At 44.5% G+C, this 23,042-nt stretch overlaps 1 protein-coding gene across 2 annotated transcripts in view; it reads left to right on the top strand.

Moving 5' to 3' along the window:
- Positions 1–12,884, top strand: part of PAICS (phosphoribosylaminoimidazole carboxylase and phosphoribosylaminoimidazolesuccinocarboxamide synthase) — a 417,483-nt gene extending 404,599 nt beyond the window's left edge. For both annotated transcript variants that reach the window (XM_085642046.1, XM_085642047.1), the window contains one exon: positions 12,625–12,884. In XM_085642046.1, coding sequence (XP_085498172.1) covers positions 12,625–12,791 — 167 coding nt within the window. In that variant the 3' untranslated portion in view covers positions 12,792–12,884. The remainder of the gene's footprint in view (positions 1–12,624) is intronic.
- Positions 12,885–23,042: the final 10,158 nt, after the last annotated feature.

Raw genomic sequence — 23,042 nt, 5'->3', positions numbered from 1 at the left:
TGACGGCAGCCTTTTACAAGGAATACGCAGACCTACTGGTCCCTCGCTTGCATAATGTTTTTGAGGAAGCGATGGAGGTTAGCATCCTCCCTGCCTCGATGCGAGAGGCCCTCATCATTACGCTGCTTAAACCTGGCAAGAATCCTGTTACCCCGGACTCATATCGCCCACTCTCGCTAATTAATCTTGACGCCAAAATCTACGCAAAACTACTCGCTGACCGCCTGAAACTTATGCTGCCTCAGATAGCGTTGTCCGATCAGTCGGGCTTTGTGATGGGGCGGTCCACTTCCCACAATCTTAGAGTGCTGTTTGGGCTCCTGCATTATTTGGACCCCAAGGTACAAGCCGCGGCCGCATTGCTTGACGCCACTAAGGCGTTCGACTCACTAGAGTGGAAATTCTTACGGGCGTTATTCACTCGCATGGGTTTCAGCCCCTCCTTTGCCAGGCGTATTGGAATAATCTATAATCACCCGACGGCTAGGGTACGGGTTAATGGTCAGACGTCTTCCCCGATCCCCATAACAAGAGGCACTCGGCAGGGCTGCCCCTTGTCGCCACTGCTGTTCGCTATTGCGACGGAGCCGCTGGCGGCTCGTTTGCGCCAACACCACACTCATCGCAGTATCGGCTTCACGTCGCGTGGCCTGCTGGTCTCTATGTACGCCGACGACATAACCATATATATGATGAATCCATCGGAAAACTTCGACCCACTGATGCGTGAGGTGACAAGGTACAGCGGCCTCACGGGTATCGATGTCAACTGGTCAAAGTCGGCGATGTTCCCGCTGACGGACGGTACGAGTCAATGCCACACGGAATTCCCGGTTGACTGGGTCACTGATGAGATTAAATACCTGGGCATACGGTTTAGCCGATCGATACAGGACATATGGCTGGCCAATTTTGGGGTGGCCGTGGAATGGCTGGAGTGCAAAGTGAAGCGCTGGAAAGCGCTGCCACTATCTCTGATGGGCCGCATAGCAATTGCTAAAATGGTGGTCGTTCCTAAGTTTCTTTACTTATTCGTAAACATCCCCGTGCCACTCACTAAGTCGTTCTTTCGCCGGCTCCGCTCCGCCTTGATCGAACTGGTCTGGGCGGGTAAGCAGCCCAGAGTGGCCTGGAACCTCCTCACACTTCCCTTCCGTCAGGGGGGACTCGCGGCCCCGGACATGGAGCTATATGCGTACGGTGCTCAGGCCCAATATCTGCACTACTGGCAGCACCCGATCCCTTACCAGCCGCACGTGGCCATCGAGATGGATGTTGCGGCCCCCTGCCCCCTTCGTGCAGCGGCGTACCAGAGATACAGACGCTCCAGGGACGACATTGACACTGTTGAGATGGTGCGCTGGGCCTGGTCAAGCGTTGCCAAACGTGCAGGCGTAGATGACTTATATGCGCCGAGTATGCCCCTCGCGGATAATCCACTATTGGGGCCATTGACGGACGCGGCGGCGGGCGCAGGCCTGCGGACTGAAGGTGGCGGGAGACTTGTACCCGGACGATACCTTCCTCACAGTGCGGGACATGGCGGCAGCGCCGGAACCGACGGCCTCGGAGCTTCTTCTCTACTATCAACTGCGGTCCGCCTGCAAGGGCAGGTACCCTATGTTTCCAGAGGCTCCGCCGACGATTGCGGCCTTGGAGGACGTACTCTCGAACTCCTCCGCGCGCAAACTGATCACACGGATCTATAGAGCTACTCAAAGCACGGCTCCGGTTGCGCACACTGACTCCAGATCCGCGTGGGAACTTGAAGCGGGTATATCTATTACCGAGAAGCAGTGGGAGTACTGTTGCTCCCAACTTGAAAACCTATCCCCTAATTATAGGCTGCGGTTGGTACACTTCAACTATCTGCACCGGACCTACCGGACGCCCATTCAATTGTGCAGGATGGGTCTGCGGTCTGATGCGTGCTGTTGGAGATGCGGTGCGCAGGATGCCGCGTTCTATCACCTTGTCTGGGTGTGTGGCCCCATACGCGACTTCTGGATTGCAGTCTTCGATGCCGTGGGGCAGATCGTGGGGATGGTACTGGGGCCGGACCCACTTGTGGCCCTATTGGGATTCGTTAGAAATGTGCCCAAGACCTCACGTAGGCTTGTGGCCATTTTATTATTACTCGCTAAGCGTCAGGTAGCGCTACACTGGAAGAAGACAATGCCGCCAAACGTGAAGGCCTGGATAAGATCGGCGGTGTACTGTAGGGAGCAGCTGACCTCTTACTGGGACCAGCTGCCGCAGCGCTCGCGGCCTGTAGATATCTGGCAGCCACTGGTAGACTGGTTGGCTAGTACGACAGCGTTGGAAGATGACCAAGCGGGCTGATCGTGGCTTAAATGACGTGGAGAGGTTGGAGTCCGACTGTGGGGTGCTGTAAGTGGTGAACCGCCTGGCATAAGTGATCTGGGATATGGGGTTCGTTCGCTGAGAGGGGTTGTCTGTCGCTTGCTCTGTTTTGGCGGGGTGTGGGCGCAGCGTGAAGATGATTATGTCATTTCGATCATTTACTGTTTGCTTTCCTTCGACTCGGGCTCTTTATTAGTTCTGTTTTGTTTGTTCCATTGTAAAATGCTGTATTGCCGTTTGAAAGTACGATCTCAAATGCTTGGGCGGAGTTCCGCCTCGTATACTAGCTGCCTGCCTCCGGGTTGTTGGCTGAATAGCGGTGTTCTCTTCGATGGAACAATAAAGGTTTTTGAAAAAAAAAAAAAAATCCACTTTCCTAGAGGTTGCAAAATTGCTCCGAACACGCACTAGTACACATTTTCTTAATGACTTCCAGGCTGGTTAAAGAGGCCACCATAATTGATCCTTCACTCAGTGGACAACAAGAAAATGGCACTTAACAGTTCGATTTTGCTAGACAGGCTGGAAAAAGGGGCACTAATAACTGCCACGTCCCTGTCCTGGATACAGTCTGGTCTTTCCTCCCCTCAAGCTCCTCCTTTCCTAACTATTGTTCACCAGCTATGAACGCTTCTTGGAAGAACTTTAGAAGCAGTATCAAGTAAACTTAAGTGAATTGCAGATTATTTGAGGAGTTGGCGGAAACTTCTTCGAAACTAGAAATGCAATGCCTTTAAGGGGAAAACTCGACTCACATAAATATACCGTAGTGGGGAGGATATCAAAGGGTTAGTTACAAAAAATGCACAGAAAACACACCTTCAAAAATATTAGTTTTTTAAAGACGAGAACCCTCACTCACCAAGATGGTGACATGCTTCATCATTGGGTCCCCTCTTGCACACAGTGTCCGCAAGGTACACTGTGTGGGCTTCTACTCTCCCTTAGGAGAGGAGCTGAGGTGTTTTGAAACTCCAATGTGAGTATGTGAATGGGGGGCAGAGTGCAAATAATAACAAAAGTGATTTAAAACCAACTCTCTAAGGCGAAAAATTATTTATTGGCTCTCCCTTAGGGATGGATCTTAAAATAAGGAGTGTGACGATAGGGATAAGATGTTTCCTATCTGACTAGGTCAGGTCAACATGTTTCTGCCAAACCGAGGTAAATTCATGGCATTCATCAGGACCAATGTCTTGTCACTCTGCTTAAAAATGATAAAAATAAAAACCATACTTATAATTCGTAGGTGTGGAGAGACCAACATCAGTTTGGTCTTCTTACATAAAGCAGATCAATACCTGCCAATACCTTTTATTGGTCCTTATGTTAAGCGGGTATCAGGTTACACCGCCAACTTCTCCCAAATGGAGCCGGCTGTGTAACCTGATACCTGATATGTAAGAAGACCAAACTGATGTTGGTCTCTCCACACCTACGAATTATAAGTATGGTTTTTATTTTTATCATTTTTAAGCAGAGTGACAAGACATTGGTCCTGATGAATGCCATGAATTTACCTCGGTTTGGCAGAAACATGTTGACCTGACCTAGTCAGATAGGAAACATCTTATCCCTATCGTCACACTCCTTATTTTAAGATCCATCCCTAAGGGAGAGCCAATAAATAATTTTTCGCCTTAGAGAGTTGGTTTTAAATCACTTTTGTTATTATTTGCACTCTGCCCCCCATTCACATACTCACATTGGAGTTTCAAAACACCTCAGCTCCTCTCCTAAGGGAGAGTAGAAGCCCACACAGTGTACCTTGCGGACACTGTGGGGACCCAATGATGAAGCATGTCACCATCTTGGTGAGTGAGGGTTCTCGTCTTTAAAAAACTAATATTTTTGAAGGTGTGTTTTCTGTGCATTTTTTGTAACTAACCCTTTGATATCCTCCCCACTACGGTATATTTATGTGAGTCGAGTTATAGGAGTTATACCGTGTGTGGTTCAATTCTCCTCTTTGACCTTGTTGTGAGATACACTTTAAGGGGAAAACGCCATTTCCGTGAAAACCCAGGGTAGACCTTTGGTAGCAATGACCTCCAACAGCAAACCTTTCCTCCGACGTGTCAAGTATTTAAGAATCACCAAAACAAGGCAGTTAACCTTTACGAAACTATTATTCAAAGGAATTAAACTTCTAAAACCAAACTGACAAAAATAGATGAGGGGAATCGGGAGGCGACTTTTGGAATAACATGTGAAACGTGACCCATGGGAATATTAGGGGTGGCATAAGTAAATGTAAGTCTACTTACTTTACCAAGAGGGGACACATGCATCAAAGACAGTTACCGGTACTCTTCTGCCTTGCAGAGTCTGCTGCTTGTCAGTTGTGGAGGGAAGAAAAGGTGCGATTAGATAACCATAGACAGACCTTTCTCCTACCAATTTTCTTCCTACTGCCCCAAGCTTCTACATATCTTGGATACCTTCCCCCCTGTTCCATCCCAAAGCTTTCAGACTGCTAGGGATAGCTTCCAGGGGGATCAAGGCACAGATGGCATTGGGTGGCATGCTGAAACTCATTGGGCTGGGCTCAAGCCCTAGCTGCAGTGAGCTGCATCAGTAACATGCCCTTCTTTGTTTTAATGGTGACCTTGGAAGTACAGGTGGCCTAGAGAGCTTGGTTATTGGGGAAAGCATAATCTAAGGCCTCCATTTCCCAGGCAGATAGTTTGCATGTTCTCATTTTTCTCTTCAAAGTATAGTTGTTTTGGAGTTAAAGCTGTCTAGCAGTACGAGCTTAACAAATCGAAAGTTATTACTGTCCTTTTCCTTCAGGCTGATAGAAACAAGTTTTGATCAAATCCTCTTTGCGATATAATTAACAGATTTAGATTGATCACCACCAATGAACGTGGGCAGAGCGTTTCAGTTGTTTCGTAAACCAAATTATGAAGTGAAACTTGTTCACGGATAGTGTTTTACCAATTAAACTGCTGCTACAACAGTAAAGGGTAGCTTGTGTGCCCTGTCACTGCAGAAATGTACCAATCTAGATCCTATGTATGTCTCACTGTTCTACATAATGCTTGCAGGCTATGCTGGGTTTTACATAATTCATGTCATTGGTCACGAAACCTGACAAATGATTTGACATTTGCTTGCTGCTGCTTTGCTTTCAGCAATATAGGGCTTCCTTGGCGGTTTGAAGTCGGTTCTGTAGGTAGTTGTTGTAAACTTACAGTGCAGCCTACATATGACATAACGTTTATGCTACTTTCATGCACCAGTTTACTGTAACCTTAAGTAAAATGTAAATATACCAAATTGGGGTTAGCAAACCTTTTACCATGTTTAGAGGTTGCAACATGTGCACTAAAATTCTGTAGCGGTTTCCCAGTGCCTAAGCCATTTTATTTTCTCTTGGCTGTCTGTTCTTTTACAAAATTTCTGTTCTCTAGGTAGTAATGTATATGATGTAGTGCCCTCCTACTGCGAACCACATGTCCAACTGACTCGCTTGGCCGAGCTGTCATATCAAAAGGGCTCTGGCATATTTACAACAAATGCATGTCTAAGACCAACCTGGTCAATGAGCCAGTAATACTGCTGGTTTCAAACATGATGAGACTGTTGCACCCCTCCTAGTCTAAAATGTTAAGATGATGGCACTCAGATCACATATCAAACGTTTGACATACCAGAGCTGGTGAAAAAGCAACTTTCTGATTTGGGCTTCTTGTATATACTTTTTCAGTTGTAGTGACCTTAAACAAGCCTCTTTAAAGGGGGTGGGGGGGGGGGGACTCCTGAAGATTCACTATTTGGTTTGCCATGCTTCTGATTTTCAGGATCTTTTGGTATCGTATAGCTCAACATAATGTTGCTGACTGATATCTGATTTGACAATTGGTCCATGCAGATTGTTTCAGAAATGGTTCCACCTGATCATACCTGTCATATTAACTGACCAGCCGGGAACAATTTCAATAGTGAAATTGAGGGCATCCCCCGTGATAACCTTGGAGTTGACTTTCTATAATTTCCGGTTATCCCTGGAGCGTTACCTTTAATTTGGTTATCCCACAAGAGATCCTTAGTGTTTGTGTATTATTCTCACCCCAGTCTTTTAAAATGTATTGGTTTTATGGATGCTGTAACTAGTTTCCTCATTTCGTGTGGCAACTATTTAATTGTTTTTTTTTTTTACCCACATGCAGGTGGCCCTAATGTTTGCGGTTTTCTGTATTACATATGGTGGTTCTGCCTGGTCACAATGGGTGTAGGTACCCACTCGTAATTGGGACCTATTTTACTGCTGGTTTTTATACCATATCCCACCCATGGCATTTGATTACTTGTTTAGACCAGTTGCCTTATAACTTAACTTTGTGTTGCCCTTTATGTTGGCAAGCAGAACACTACTTTAACCTGCTCTGATAGTCATGTGAAGGTGGGTAATTGGCAGGCTGGTATGACTCCTGCCAGTAAGGAATCGAGCAAAGATTCCTTGTTCGGCTAGGAAACCGACCTGACTTATACCATCTTGACATGGACTAATGGGGCAGTGGATGCTGCATTCACACTGTGCACTCTGACCAACCTGGTTCGTGCGCAAGCCTCCTGGTTTTTGATCAGTCATGCTTCCTAAAAACTGCAAGGAAAAACCCCTAAGCATTGGTGATGTAACTATAATTTTACTAAACTCTCATTTATCAGGCCTGGGGTGTTCATGATTGGGAACAAAAAGCAAGTTTTCAACGCTCTTTAGATTCTTTGGGGCAGTTTTCAAAGCTTTACCAGAACATTCTGACCTTGATAAAGGCAACTGTTTATGCCGTACAAACAACTTGGAAGAAAAGAGATGGATCCTCAAAGTGTAGACCTATTAGATCCATAGATTTCCCTGCTCCATCGAGTGTCTCTAGCCACGTGCATTGTTTTTCCCCTTACTAACAAGTATTCAATCTCTTAAATAGGTTCTCCACAAAAGCCTTTTATTAGGCACATTTTCAGAGATTCTGGCCTTATGTTAGAATTAATAATTTATCTGGCATAACGTGGTGTTCCCACTGATTTTTAAGACTGCTACTGTCCTGCCACTCTTGAGAAAATCCAGCTGTGGCCCTAAGAGCGAATTAAAAAAACAAACAAAAAATTTGTCACCACATGAAGCTGAGTTTGCAGTAGCTGCTATGTCTCCATTTCTTTTTTTTTTCTTGAACTTTGTTTTCGAGTAAATGTTAGATTTACATTAGTCTACTGTCGGTGCCTTGACCCTTTTACGGGTAACATTTGACACTGTTTAACATGTCCTTTTGCTATGCCTGGCTGTACTAAGTATGTCCCTGCCTTCATTTTTCATCACAGAATTCACACTAATTCTGGCTAAGGTCTTGTCCTCGTAGCATCCCTGTTCAGGTACCCAGGGCTAAAACATTACACATACACAAGTGATACCTAAATACTGCTGAAGCCATGCCTCACCTGTGTTTCCGAGGTGATTATCAGCGATGATGGATGGAGGAATGTAGCAGCTAGCTGAAGTTTAACTCTAAGACAGATCCTCGTTGTGGATGACAACCCTATCTTTTTGACTTTTTTTTGCTTCTGGACTTGAGACCGGACCACCCACCCTTTCTCCCAACCCCATCTACTAATGTGGCTAAGAAATTGGTGGTAGCCATTGATTATCCTTTCTTTAGATGCTGAAGCTCAAACGGTGGGCTCTGCCTAGATCATATAATTGGTAAACTTTGTATTACCATGCAGTTTTTCTCAGCTGAAGGAAGGAATATATATCTTTATGAACTGCTGGTAGGATTATTATACTGACCTCTGTGTAGGTGTTCCATCTCCTTTGGTGAAGAAATTACAGGTTGCACAATACAATGCTGCTCTAATGTTTCGAGCATCCTGCTGCTGTGCCAGCCCACTGTTAAGATCTTTAGTGGTTTGTCGTAAATTGATACACAGGCCAGGTGTTTAAGCAGGATATCTCTCTTGTAGCATAGTTCCAGGATAGAGGAGTAGAAGGTAAAGAGTAGATGAAGCGTAGCCCCACCAGGAGCAGCCTCCCTGCTGCTCAGCCTGCATTCACCAACTGACGCTCCACACACACAGGCACCCAAGCATTCAATGAGGTAGGGAAGAGACTAACTAGTTTATGACATGGTTCCACATCCAAATCTTTATCACTTTAAAGCTCATTTACTTGGTGTACAAATCTGGCTTTGACATTGTTCCTTCTGTTTTTTAAAACCTGGCTTTAGTGATATTTTTCTGGCAAGACTGCTTTGGTCTTTCAACAACCTGGCAAACAGTCCCGTTCTCCCCCCTTTAGTCAGCCAAACTGGATGGGGTGAAAGCTTTTCTGTGATGGACCCCAGGTTTTGCAACGCTTGTTCTTGCTATCCTAGCACGAAGATCTTTAGGTCAATTAGCTTACCTTTTATCTCGCATAACCCCCTAACACAAACTCAATGAAAAACATCAATCATGGGAACCCAAGTAAAAATGGCAAACTCTACCACTTCTAAATGTATACGGACAATACCCAAATGTTTCCAGTGAGCGAACCTAAACAATTCCACCATTCCCATTACATACCTGGACCATCTCGTGTTTTGTATTAAGGACAGCAATGTCTGCCTACTGTAAACCTGCAAGAGTACCTGTAAACCTTGTCTTTGACAATTTCGCCTGGTACGTTAAACATGGACTGTTTAATGTATGTATGCACTGAGCCATGTATGCTGGATGTATTCTCCAACAGTGCTTGATCTTGTATGCCTAATGCTGTACCATAACTTACAACTCAATAAAATAGATCCCCCCAAAAAATCAATGTCTGCATGACTGGGATCATCCCAACGGTAGAAAGTAATTTTCTCCCTACCCATCAACTTGTTCAGGCCGCCAAAATGTATCGACTTGCGCAGACTGAACTGCTTTAACCCTGCTTTGCTTAGATTGTCAGCCAGTGGAAAACATTCAAAGTTCATATTCATGATTTTTAAAACAGTGCAAAAAGCACAGTAGGAAAGAGTACCAAATACTAGGCTGTATATAGCTCCGTGCCAGAAACCTTTAGTCATTTGCTTCTTACTTGATCTAGCAATTATTGAACAAGAAGATGAAGCCTGGTGGCAGATCCCTGGGGCTTCAAGGCCCAAGACTATGGAATGCTTATAACACTGCCCTGAGATCAGCACCTAGCCAAATCCACTTCAGGCTCAGACTTTCTAGATGCAGTGTCTGGACTCTGGTGCTGCAATCGAAAAACATCTGCTATTGGATCCTCGCTACCTGATTGAATAGTGGTCCTATCCCTTTCTGTCCTCTGAAATAGTAAAAAGGTTGCACACCGTGCATTACACAACGGATAAATTAAACCCATAGATAATTTGAGTTTTCCCTGCGGCATCCATGTTTGGGTTTGTTTGATACCGTATTTAAGTGGGTAGCTGGTTAGATCATTCTGGTGATCTAGCAGAATATTATCAGCCTATTGATGGGTTTCACCCAGAGTTCATCAGGTAAGCAAAGATTTTAGGTAGACCTTGATAAATATGGAGGCCCAGACTTGGCCCCGAGAGACAAGCCCTGAAGTCTTCCTGCTGCACATAGCTGAAGGTAGTATTAGTGGTGAATGGTATATTTTTTTTTTATTTAAATTTTATTTATCCATTTTTAAAGAGTTACATTACCTATTTTCAGCTTCATTACAGTATAATTACAACATCTCTTGTTCTATTACAATTGATTATTGACAACCATATCATGTGTCCCCCCCCCCCCCCCCCCCCCCACCCACCCCTCTTCTGTACCTGCTCCCTAAAATAGAATGTTCAGCTTACAATTCGACAGTCCAATGTTTACCGCCTGTCACACCACAAGTTCTTCCCCTCTGCAGATGCGTAATATGGGAAACATGTGAAAGTACATGTAGAATCAAAACATTTACATTACTGATCGGCCCTCATTAACCAATACCAGCAGGCTCTAGGCCAGAGTTAGCTAGTGGAGAAGATTGTGGATGTGAAGTAGATGTGTAGCTTTTAAAAGGGCCCCAGATGTCACGCGGCCGAGAAGAACTGGGAAGTGTCATAACCTATAAATCATAATTGACGTTGCAAAATGTTCAGCTATGCAGCCAGTCTTTACATTGCGGTACAGCCCTCTGCCCCATTTAGCGCAATCTCCCTTTTAGCCCCAAGGCCGTGAACTTTCTGACCCTTCTTGGGGATATTAGTCCCATATTCCAGCAGGGCCATAGCTGGAGCCCGGTCTACATCGAAGTAAAGCATATCCCCAAGTGTGTGAAAGACGTCCGTCCAAAATTTGCTAACTTTGGGGCAAGATGAATGGTATGCTTTAACTTTAACAGCAAAACACACAAGATGATGGGCGGAATGTTGCACATTGGCAAAATATTCACCCCCAGTCACAGATCTGGGTTTAATCCATCGTTATTTTGCTCACTTCGCCACCCCAGTTCAGACATAGCCATATGCAAATCAGTCGGCATGGTGAGCAAAAAAACTATTGCTTTAGGCCCAGATCTCCGTACTGGGGTGAATGTATGACACTGTTCTGCATTCTGTCCAACTGTTTTTGCATTTGTCACCCTGAGTGGGACGGGTATGCTCAGACGTGAGTCCCGTGCTCTCCATGCCACTGGAATCAAGCTATCCTGGCTGCAGAGGGGTGCAACCCCGAAACCGGTTCTAGGATGCTTGTTTCCAGTCCAGGGAGGACCTGGCTTGGCAGTTCGGGCTGGACTGTTCCCATGAGGCACAGGGTCAAGGCTGATTTTGCATATGGCTGGGTTCAAACTGGAATGGCATGGTGAGCAAAAAACGATGGATTTAGGCCCACATCTCTGTACTGGGGTGAATGTATGACATTGTTCTGCATTCTGTCCAACTGTTTTTTGTAAACTTGATACAGTAACATCATTTATAACTACCACAAACTCTCTGCACATATCTACACTAGCACCAGTAAAATGATTTTAACTTTCAGTTTGAAAAAAACCTAGAACGTGAACTTATGGTTCGCTTTGGCAGTAACACCCTATTTTTTTCTAAAAGCAAATCTGAAATTCTCTTTTGAACCTGCTCCGTTTAAATGTAGTTATTGCTACGAAATGAAACTTAAAATCCCCACTTTTGATTAGCTCAGCGAACCATAGCTCACACGCACCAAACGCAGTGCTTAGTACCGCACAATAGGTATAACCACGAATAGGACTTCCCACTAACTTTAAATTGCAATAAATGTACATACTTGTGGATCCTAACATGATTGAAAGGAACAACGTACACATTTATTTCGAGTTTAGAATAAAGCGCACATTTCTATCTTGGGGTACATTAAAGAAAAAAAAAAATTGACTTTGCAATAGTTCCAGTGAATAAACTATTAAACTGTTAAGTGATTGCCTGGTACCCAGTCGTTAATGTAGAATAAAACTTCCAGTAAAAGTGCTGGGTTTTATTTTCTTTGCACAGTATAGAGCTGTTTATGTACAGCTGCTTTACACAGGGTTTTGGGCCAAATCTATTTGATAGCTAGGACATTAGTTTTGTGATTTCAGCAGAAGGGCTAAATTGGGTTTGCCCGCATTTAAAAAATAAAATAAAAAAATAAGTAAAACAAATAGTCTTAAAATAATTATTTCTAGTTTTAGGGCAATGCGAAGGCTGTATTTTAGGGATGGTATGAAACTAGAAGGCTTAGCATGTATTTGGTAGCAGTAGCCCGGATTTGAAGAGAAACAGACTTCTTAGAATGCAACAAGCCATGAACACAAATCAAAACTACTTTCAGCATACACCAAGCTTCGCGATGGTGCTCTATGCAACTGCTTTCCCAAGAGCATCTTTGTTTCTTGTGTAAACCTTGATGATGTTATCGGCGCATATAGCATGGTTTATTACCTTGACTATGAGAATTCAGTCGGTTGACATTCATGGTAAAGTCACAATGGAAAGATGGTTTGTCTTCAAGTAACTGCAGCACCTGGCATCAGAGCACCCAGAACCTTGTAGATCTCCACTCCTTGCTCTCAGTTGTTTGAAGTCTTGCACTTCTTGATGCATTCACATGCCCAGCATGTTCTAGGTTTTGCACCATAAGGATTGGAAAAGAGGTGTTATAAGGAAATGGGGGCACTTCAAGATGTGATCTACAAAATGATTGGTAGCATGTCTGCTGTTCGGCATAGAAAAGTATGTTTAAAATAGTATGAAATGTTAATTTTCGATGTTCTCACTATACAATTGATTTCCCTTTACTTAGGTCTTGGCTGTTCCACTGTCCTTTCTCCAGAAGCTGCTGCTCAATTTGCTGCTCAGATTTTTGGATTAAGCAATCACTTGGTGTGGTCTAAGCTGCGGTCAAGCACTCTAAACACTTGGATATCCCTTAAGCAAGCTGACAAAAAGCTGAGAGAGTGCAGCATGTAAAAAATTGTTGCTATTGTACATACATTTTTTTGGGTGGGAAAAACCTTTGATATTACCAGTAATTCCAAATAAAAGCACGGCACTTGTTCCTAATTTCTGTGTAGTCATTTGTATTGCATTATTACCATTCTATACAGTGATGGTGAATCAAGCTTGCACCTTCAAGTTATCTGCCTCAAAACCAGCAAAGGTTCACATCTCTGCACTGGATTTGAATTGGACTTTCTGGTTGGACAACGCAACAGAAATTTGATAATGTCTTACCCTCAATTAGTTACTCAATTTGTAAACCAACTTGTCCGGAAATGTTTCCTCAATCCCATTCTTTCTGAAAGGCCATGCTACATCCCTCATATGAAGCTCTCTGCCCTATCTCTAACTAATCTTTTTATGAGAAACTGACAACGTCAATACTGAGTTGAGTCAGCAGAATGTATTTATTAAAAGATGTGATGAGAGAACTCTGGTAAGGTGCTCTCCCATCAAGGAGTTGAGTGCCCATAAAACCTTAGACGTTTCTAGAATTGTCATGTCCTCAAAGTTTAGGTACTCTGAAGACTGGTGTTAGAATGGAATTATGTGATTGTGAAACTGAGAGCATCTGTCATATAAATTTCTATAAACATGGAGTTCAGCTCAACATTTTACACCAGTTTTTGAATTTTTATCTGGTGCCATGTACAACCCGCCTAGCTGTGATGCAGGGTCTTCTGAGAAGGCTGTTGAAGATTACATGAGTATTTTGCATAACTTGAATTTTACTTTACCCCTTTTGTGCAATGGACATTCTTTTTGGTTTTAGAAGTTTCCATTGTTCATTAGCTTAGCACTTTAATGCCATTCACCCTGTTCGATTTCCTTTAGCCACATATTTATAGCTTTTTCTTTTGAAAGAAAGCAAAAGATCGGATGAGACACTGTTATTTATTTTTTATTTTTTTGTATTGATTCGTCTCTGGGTAAATGGCTTTAAAAATGGAAGGTAGAGGGGAAAAAAGCAAAAAGGGGAAGACAAAGTTTCACTAATTTAATTCCCTAATTGACCAACCTATCTGACCTTGCATACTTGATCATGGTAAAATGAAATCTCTGCTAATTGATTGCCATGCAGAAATCATGGGATCTTTGAATATTGGCAACTTGCTGTTGAAGAGGATGTGAGTTTAGTAATGCAAAAGTGCTCCATTCCAGTAATGGCTCAAACACCTCCTTTCACTACAAGCACGATGTTTAAAGTAGTTTAGTTCTGCAGGGTAATTGCTCTGAGATACCAACAGCGAGTTCAGTTGTCTAAAGACATCTGGGTATGCTACACAATGAATTTTGTAGGGCATGGACACACTGAGGCAATACCACCATTTTGGCCACAGCTATCCTCCCTATTGTGGACAACAGAAGCATATTCCAAAACGATTCAAGGATTCCATTACCCTATTCATATTCGGATGTAGGATTCGTGCGCCACCTGCACACCCAATTATCTAAAGTGAGTGGTCTCCCATCTCAACTCAAGACTCTGTAGATCCTCTGAATTTTTCACTACCAGCGGGAAGATTAAGGATTTATGCCTAAGAAGTTGTAATCCTGAACAGATGGCAAACTTGTCTAGGAGATGTAGACGTTTGGGGACCGCTGTGCCGGCTTGTTTTATCACCATTAAATTGGAAATTTCCCTCTGTCAGTAAACATGTCACAGCCTCCAGCTTCCTCTTGGTGAAGGGTGAACCTTTACTCCTGTGGAAACTGTTGAAGTTAATTCGATCTGTATGTAGTTTCATTGGTGGAGATAGCCTGCTTCCTCACAGCAGAAAAGTTATTTTATTGCACCACTTGAGTATTAATAGCTGAAACGTTTACGAGAGCGTAGATGAAATGCCGATTGGCAATGGAGAAAGCGAACTAGCATTTTTAGACATATATTTCGAAGAGTATTTTGGAACAATCTAAATGTTCTACAACATCAAATTCTTCACTCGTACTTGAGAACCCAAGAAGAGTTATAAGCTATATAGTCTCTTAAAACACTTGCTCATACTTATCGCCAATTCTCTGATAAGAGACCAATTGAGATGCACCAAAAGTAATTGTTCAAGAAAAATTGTCCCGTAATTCCTTGCTTAAAAAAAGCAATTGCCATTGTATAAGGGATGGAGATTACCACTGGAAGGGTTAAAGAGATGACAAATCAATACCACACTTTGGCAGGTAATGGAACTGTGCACAGTGGTATCATGTAACTGATTGCACATTTGTAGGGGGTGGCTACCAAAACCATAACTGTTATAGTCTTGGTGACCTGAAACAAACTGTTGTAGATGTGGAAGTTTGGGTCATCTTTTTTTCAACAGTCCTACATCTTATGCTAGGAACTTGACTTGTAGGAAATGTGGTCTTAAAGGACATTCTGCTTGTGTATGCAGGTGTGTTGAGAGTGCATGCAGTTGAGTGGGACAGGTTGTGAAAGCATTTGTTCTGAATGTAAAGGATAACATGGGAGAAATTGATGCTGGGCTTTTGGTCATGCCAGAATGCGATACAGAAAAGTTCTGGTGAATTCAGGATCCCTCACACCATGATTAGTGGCCAAATACGGAATGGAACTTTTTCCAGCAAGTATAGTTGCTACCCCATATATAAACCCATTCAGTTATAGACAGTAAGATTTTCTTTTTGGGGGGGGGGGGGGTTATAGTCATGAATATTATCTCGGAGGTAGAGAAACCAATGGGAACCTTTGTTGCTGATGGATGTCTCCAACCTGATGGGTTCCCCCTCTAAGGGTCCTGGGAATAATTTTGAATCTGTGCTCTTTGTGATCAAGTGATGCTTATGGCCAGTTTTGGGGAAGGACAAATCTTTTATGAAGAATTTCCTGAGCTGTTTAAATCTTAATTGGGAGTGCTCAGGAACTTCGCACATCACTTTGTGCTCCGGAATGGCGCTGTGCCGTGTGTTCACATGATACTTAAAGGTTCAAGCATCATATTAGGAACATTAAGGGCCACTCTGAACGGGTTGCTCCAGTTAAATGTGATTGAACAAAATGGTCTTCAGAGTGGTTGGCACCAGTTGTTGTAGCTCCCAAGGATGGTGGTCAAGTAATCAGAATGTGTAGATCTTTGCAATCTCAATATTTATTTGGGTGAATTGTCAACCATTACTGAACATATCAAACTCTTACCATGTTCAATGGCACCAAAGTGTTCAGTGTCCTGGACCTTTCCTCTGCGGATCACCAGGTAATGCTACACAAATTCAAAACACTTTGACCCCACTGGGGGCCTTACAGGTTTGTCAGATTGCCATTTGGGTTGGCTTCTGCGGATGCTTGGTTTCAGAGAATGATGAATCTAATTCTGAAAGATGTTACCAACGTTGCCTTTTTCCCATAGATGAGGAGCTTATCCTGGAAAATTCGAAGCATAATGACATATTAAAGAGTTTTGAGGAGGTTGTCAGATAGTGGTTAACACGAGTGCAGGTTTGTATGCCATCCATGACTTATTTAGGTCATCTGATTTCAGGTGAAGGAATTCAGACCTAAACTGGATTTGGCACACATTATGGAGGCCCCCTACACCTGTAGACAAAGAGCAGTTAAGGTATTTTCTAGACTTGGCAGAATGATTCAAAATTCATCAAGTGGTTTTCTAGTGTAGAAGAGGCTTTCTTCAAAAACATCCCGATTGTCTCTAAGTTTGTTTGGTCAGACTTTTCATGCAATCAAGACGGTTATTAGCAAAATGCCTACTTGGAGCATTTCAATTTGATGAAGAAAACGGTATTGACAACAGATGCTAGTTTGAAGGATCTGGGAGTGGTATTGTCACATGATGTAAATGGCTAAACTGATAGCTGCCTTTGCTTTCTATGCAGTTAAGCAGGTGGAGGGCCATTTTTCAAGCATTGACAGGGTGGCTTTGGTGATATGTTGGGCAGTGCGCCATTTCATGTCTTATTTGGGGCATTCTTTTTGTGGTCCGCACAGATACATCTGGTGCAGGTTTTCACCTGCAAGAATTAGAGGTTGACAAACTGAAGCTGTGGAGTAAAGAATTTGGAGAGTTCAATTTTCAGGTGCAATATTTTCCTGGGCTTGTGAAAGACTGTGGATTGCCTGTTGGAGGTGATGACTATCTAGATCTAGGTGTAGATCATGTGGTAAAATGAGTCGGTGACTCAACTATTACTAGAAAGGAAAATTAATGCGTACAAGGGTGGCCAGAGTACATAACTAGATTACTGGCTATGAAGCCTTTTTTGAGTGTGAGGAATGAGTTCACGTGTGGAATCAACCTCAAGTTCCACCTCACCAATGGTTAAGCCAGAATCCTCACTTTAGCACCCAAGGGACATCTGGGAAAAAATCTCAGCAAAGCAAGGGTAAGAGATTAGTGGTCGGCCATGGATCATCAAATGTAGTCTGGAATTGCTTTGTGAGCCAACCATGATAAATTGCGCAGTTTGCGTCAGGCACCCATGTCTCCTATGGTGGTTCCAAAGAAGCCTTGGGAGACGTTGACTAGATAACATGGGTCTATTTGAGCAGTTTCCTTCCTCTGAGCGCTGTTCTTGGTGGCTATGCCCCCAAGTGGCTATCTATGAGGTGCACAAGTGTAACGTTTACCAGGACCGTGCTAGATTTTGTAAAGGATGAGTCTGCAAACATTCAGTTGAGAAAGTTTAATAGGGTGCAGTTCATTGCATCGTATGAGATGCAGGATTTCCTGAGAGACCTAAGAAGTCATCAGAAGACAGCCTTGTATGCACCACAAGCCAATGCTCGTGCGTAGAGCATGAACAGTGGCGAAGTCATGTGTGCAGAGCAGTGAAATTTAGGATTCCACCAAAGGATGTATTGAGTGACCCGGTGAGCGCACCATACTGCACCTAATTGTGTGAAATCAACAACCTTTTGAGTTGTTGAAAGGAAAAACACCAAATTAAATCCTGCCTGGTTACCTCAAGAAACGAAAGCCTGATGGCAGTGTGGGTGATAGGGGTAAGTATAAGGAGTGACAGCAGAAATACAAAAGCAGTTACAATGAGAAGCAGTTGGTTAAATTTAGAAAGTGGAATGTTGGTGATTTGGTTAAAAAGCCCATGATGGGCGAGGAAGGTTACTACCAATTCAATTGTCCCTTCAGCATTGTTAAGAAAAATAGTCACTGTCCATACAGGAGATACGTGGAGCATGTCTAGATAAGTCAAGTGCACAAACACAACTAGCAAGCCTCGTTTAAAGCCAACCGAGACCTCTTATTGTGGGTTTGATTGAAGTGACCTTGGAAGTGAATGGTGGATGAGAACAATCTGGGAAGGATGGAGATGGTCTACGGCAGTCGCGGGTATTCTCCAGATTGAGTAATGTTCCTAATGTGTTCAAGGACCGTCATGAAATGGAAATATTCAGAACTACTTGAGTAGGTACTTATTTGTTCTTGCTTTATGTTGCGTTGCCTGTGTGTAGTTTCATGTCTGTCTCCGGTTAGGTGGGAGGGGGGGGGGGAGGAGAGAATGTGTTGTGGGCTTGTATTGTACATATTTTAATTCTTGGTTCGGTGACACCAAGCATGCACAATGTGGAAGGTCTTGGGTATGGAACATAGAAGGGAACATCAGGAGTACTCCAGCCCTGAGTGAACAGTTGGAAGCTAGCGAGGGAGTTCTTGGATGCTGTTCGTGGTGTCGGAATAAATCCATAAACCATGCTTTTTACCATCCCGTATCTGAGTGGTTACTTAACGGTTCTGCTCCTATTTACAAGCGCCAGCCCACCATTGATCTCCAGTTGATATATTAAAAAAACGAAGTTTGTTTGTTGGGCTCACCAGTCCACACTCCTCCAAAAAGTGCTCCATAGCTCTTGAGCAAAATTGGACAACATCTATCAATGGGAGACAATGTTGTGCAAAGGCCTGATGACCGTACCAGTAGAGATGTCACTGACACAACACATCCTATTTAGAACATAGATTCCCTCAAATCCAACAGATCAGTCATTGCTTATTCCACCTGTAGCAGACTGGTTTAACTCTATGGCTACCTATTGTCAAGGGTGCTTTTGGTAGCTCTCTACACACCATGGGCCTCTGACCTCACATCAGACATTTATCAGGGTTTCTATCCTCATTCCCTCACCATTTGTTCCCTGTCAAGTTGTGCCCACAAGTCCATGCAAATAATTTCCTTGGTTTTTAAAATTCCTAGATGAGACCCTCCTGTATAAGACTTATTTTTTTTTCCCTCATGCCTGCATCTGGTACCCACTTTGTTTGTGCTATGTGAAATTTGGCTTAGAGGGAGCTCATTGGGAATAGACAGGACAACAAACCTCCCCCCCCCCCCACCACCAACCTGGGTAGACAATTGGCTGTAGATTTGTCAATCTTAAAAGAGAATTCAGCTAGTGACATGACCATCTCCTAATACTCGCTGAAATTGAATAGAGGAGTTTTGTCATAAATTCTTTGTAAAAGTCTATGATCTGTTAGAAGTATTTTAAGAATTTTATCTGGGGAACAAAATTCAGGGTGCTAAACCCAATATACAGCTAGTGCCTCTTTCCAATCACTGAATAATCGAGCCCTGCATGTGCATCCGAGCTTGTGATGCACATGTAATGAATTCTTCTCGATGAGACTTCTAACCACATATTCCTTACCTTTAGAAAATTCCCCAGATGTCAGTCTGGATTGGAAAATCTTCATTAGTACATCTGCATGCCAGCAGATGATGCTGATGGCTCAGCGTTGATATCATCCAATCCAGATGTGATGTGCACGATGCCGATATAGGCGACACCCCAGCATCTTGACAATAGTTCTTCTCTTTCTACGCCAACAGTTGTGGATCCGGAGAGCTACCTCAGTGGTTTTTTTTTTTAAAACCAACTTGTGTCAAGCTATTTCTTCTGTTTCCAGTGTGCAGGGAAATATGTCCTTTCAGAAACCTGTGGGTTTCGAACCTTGTGAGGAAAGCCACAGACAGAGGTCTGTGACTGATCCCCCACTTGGGCAGCCTGTGGTGCCTTGGGTCAAGCCATGACTCCTGGGTCTGCTCGGACTGCCTCTTGCTGCATGAGAGGGTGATGAGTCTCTTCCCAAGGATGGTCTCAATCCACAGGCCGTTCCCCCAAACGGGTCTTTGTTGAAGTCCAGATCTTCAATTTATTTTTCTTCCTAGACATACCTGATGAAGTGCTTTCCAAATCCCCAAAAGGCGTGCAAGACTGCCCCTGTGCCTCTAGGCCCCCTCTCACATACCTCGTGCAGAGCTGGTGCCAGATCAGTCTGTTTCCAGGACGCGTCTAGTGCTGGAGCGACTTCTTGCAACTTCAGGGGTTTTACCTTACTGTCCTGCGTATCAGGTAACTTAATCCCTCTGAAGCGTCTTCATGCCCCAAAGGACAATGGAGGTATCTCAACCGGGTTACCGCCAGCAGGCCTTTTCCCCCCTAGATGCCATTTGGACCCTCTGGATCAATCTCCAGATCTGGATCAACACTGGCCCGAGCTCCGTTCCAGCTCAACAAACCTTACTGGAGTTTGATCTTCTGGTGCCGCTACTGGCATCACCAGTGCAGTGACAAACCAATTGTGTTTTCAAACACTGACAGTGACATATAGAGTTTGTCTGATGTTGAGATGAGTGCTGCCTGAGCCATGTTAATCTTTCAGCTCTGACCGTGCCTTACTTTGGGTGCTGAATTTGAAGAAGAGGTGGAGTATGGGGTCTTTGACCCAGCTGATATTGCCCAGGATTTTCCAAAGGGAAGTGTATGAGGAGTTGGCCTAGACACCTTTCCTGACACCGGTTTTGACACACCACCTAGTCTGGCTACCAAAGAGTGCATCTTTTGCAATGGTGATCATCAAACCGGCAGCTGCCACCCTTGACCTCCAGCTTCCAGTGGTGGAAGTGAAAATCAACCCAGTGACAGGTACTTCAGTTGAGGCAGCTTAGAACCCATGCTCCCATTTAATGAGACTCAAGCGTCGTCCTGAGGGCCTGATTCAAGCCCTGTTCAGGGCTTCCGGTTAATATGAAAGTGGCCTGCTGCCACTGTCTGGCTACAAGAGACCCAAAATTCCTGAACCAGCATCCAACCCCCAAGTTTGGTGAAGGCTTCCGCCGCAAGGGTCAACCAAGGAGCTTTCCTCACTGTTTCCCCCAGTCAGAGTCCAAGAAGCTGAACACATTTGGGAAGATCTCTTCTTCCACCAGCTTGAACCTTCTGGGCTGCTATACCCACACATAGGATTTGGTGGTGCAAGTACTCCCCATGATTTGAGATGAAGCCTAATGAGTGACTCCCCAAAGCTATATCAGATGGCCAGGACTGGGCAAAATTCCCAATAAGGTGGGGGGATTGGATACCACTGACTAGAATTAACAGAGCACTGGGCATCACAGTGGCTCTCGAACAATATGCTATGCTGTGTTCCTTGGGCTTTTTGGGAGATGTCCTTTCAAACCTTAAGGACACCCTTCGGTAGCTCATGCCTGTTGTGTGACAAGGCGGAAGCAGCACTGGAGTGCTTTAAGGTCCGCAAAGTCACAGCTTCCTCCTTAGGATTGGCTGCTGCCCCTTGACAGAATCCTTCTTCCTTCGTCCCTCTTATGGCTACGGTAAAAGATTTCTCATCAGTGCTGGCCATATCTGCAAGGCCAGCAGGCTCCCCAGCGGTAGATGCTCCCACAGGCTGTGTGGACAGCGAGGCCATTTCTGTCCAGTCCTCAGCCCTCTCCCTACCACCCTCTTCAGTGTGTGGCCCTCGGCGCGCAGCTAGCCAGATAGACCAGATGCAGCGCTTTCTAGCTGCATGGCAAGCTTTCACCTTGGTCTAGTGGGTGTTAGATTGTGTGGTGGGGTTATGCACTTCCATTCATGAAGACCGCACCAATTTCACCTTCTGTAAGGCTGTCCAAGATAATCTGTCCTTGTTACAACAGGGGGTGCAGTATCTTTTGGCCAAAGATGCCATCTCGAAAGGTTTCTGACACCAGAAGTGGGGGTTGGTAATTCCACTACTTTTTGTGTCCAAAAAGGATAAAAGTTTCAGTCCTATTGGGTCTTTTCTCTCTACACCTTTCTAAACAAAAAAGGACAACTTCAAGATGCTCACCCTTGACCATGTCCCTTCTGCCCTGGAGACTGGATATGAGCGCTGGACCTGAAGTAAGCTTATTTACGTATCCCTCGGACTGATTCTGAGGCAAATGAGTCCGATTACCTGCTTCCTGCAGGTCTAACACACCAGATGGAATATGTTGGCTCTGCATTGGGATATGAAGTCTCAGTGAGTGCAAGATTAGTTTAATCTCTGACCAGATCCAGAGTTTGGAAGACAGCAAGAGATCAGCAGTTGTGACTATTGAACCGCAATCTGGTCAACGGCAGACCACTGTCCTTTTCCCCCCTCCCGGAGTTCACTGTGCAAACAGATTATTCACTTTTGGGATGGTGTGGCCATCTGGGAGAGTTGGAGTTCAATGGACTGAGGTCTCTGCCAGAAACCTGCCTCCACATCTACTTTGAGTTGTGGGCAATTGACTTGGTGTGGAAAGCCTTCCTGCCATCCATCAAAGGAAGGCTGGTTCAGGTGTCGACTGACATCACTGCCATGTGGTACTGCAACAAGCAGGGCAGGATGGGCTCATGTACCTTGTGCCAGGAGGCCTTGCACCTCTGGACATGGCTGGAACGTCAGGACATCATCCTGTTTGAACAACACATGGGATGATCGCTGATTGCCATGGCAGACTAACTCAGCCTTTGGCACCATGCGGACCATAAATGATGTTTACACCCAGAGGTGGTACAAGATCTTTTCCATGATTGAGAACTTTGGCTTTATCCGTTCTCTGAGAACTGTCAGCAGTTCTGCACTTTGGAGTTTCCTATATGCCTTTCTGCCAATGCCACTCCTGTTCCTCAAGAAGATCTCCCGAGGCTTCGCCGGGAGCAACGCTGCATTTTTAACTTTTAATCTTACCTGGTGCCACGATCCTTGGTGTCTTTTAGTTGCGCCCTGGTCTATCGCGCAACGCCACTCCAGCTGCTTCCTGCACGCCCCCCAGAGCGCCGGCCGCTGATCGCCTCCTTCTGCCGGGCTGCCGCTCGGAGCGGAGACGGGCGAGGCATCCATCTTGGGCGGCTCTGGGTTAGCGGTGCAGCTTTCTGGCCCCTCCCCCCCTGCCACTCCCCCTATGTGTCCCTTTATTTTGGCCAGTTGGCCCCGGCGGCGC

This window comes from Triturus cristatus, chromosome 2_2 (genome assembly GCF_964204655.1).
Source record: "Triturus cristatus chromosome 2_2, aTriCri1.1, whole genome shotgun sequence".
Classification (NCBI taxonomy): domain Eukaryota; kingdom Metazoa; phylum Chordata; class Amphibia; order Caudata; family Salamandridae; genus Triturus; species Triturus cristatus.
Note: the sequence above shows the minus strand (reverse complement) of the source record. Positions and strands in the feature narration are given on the sequence as shown.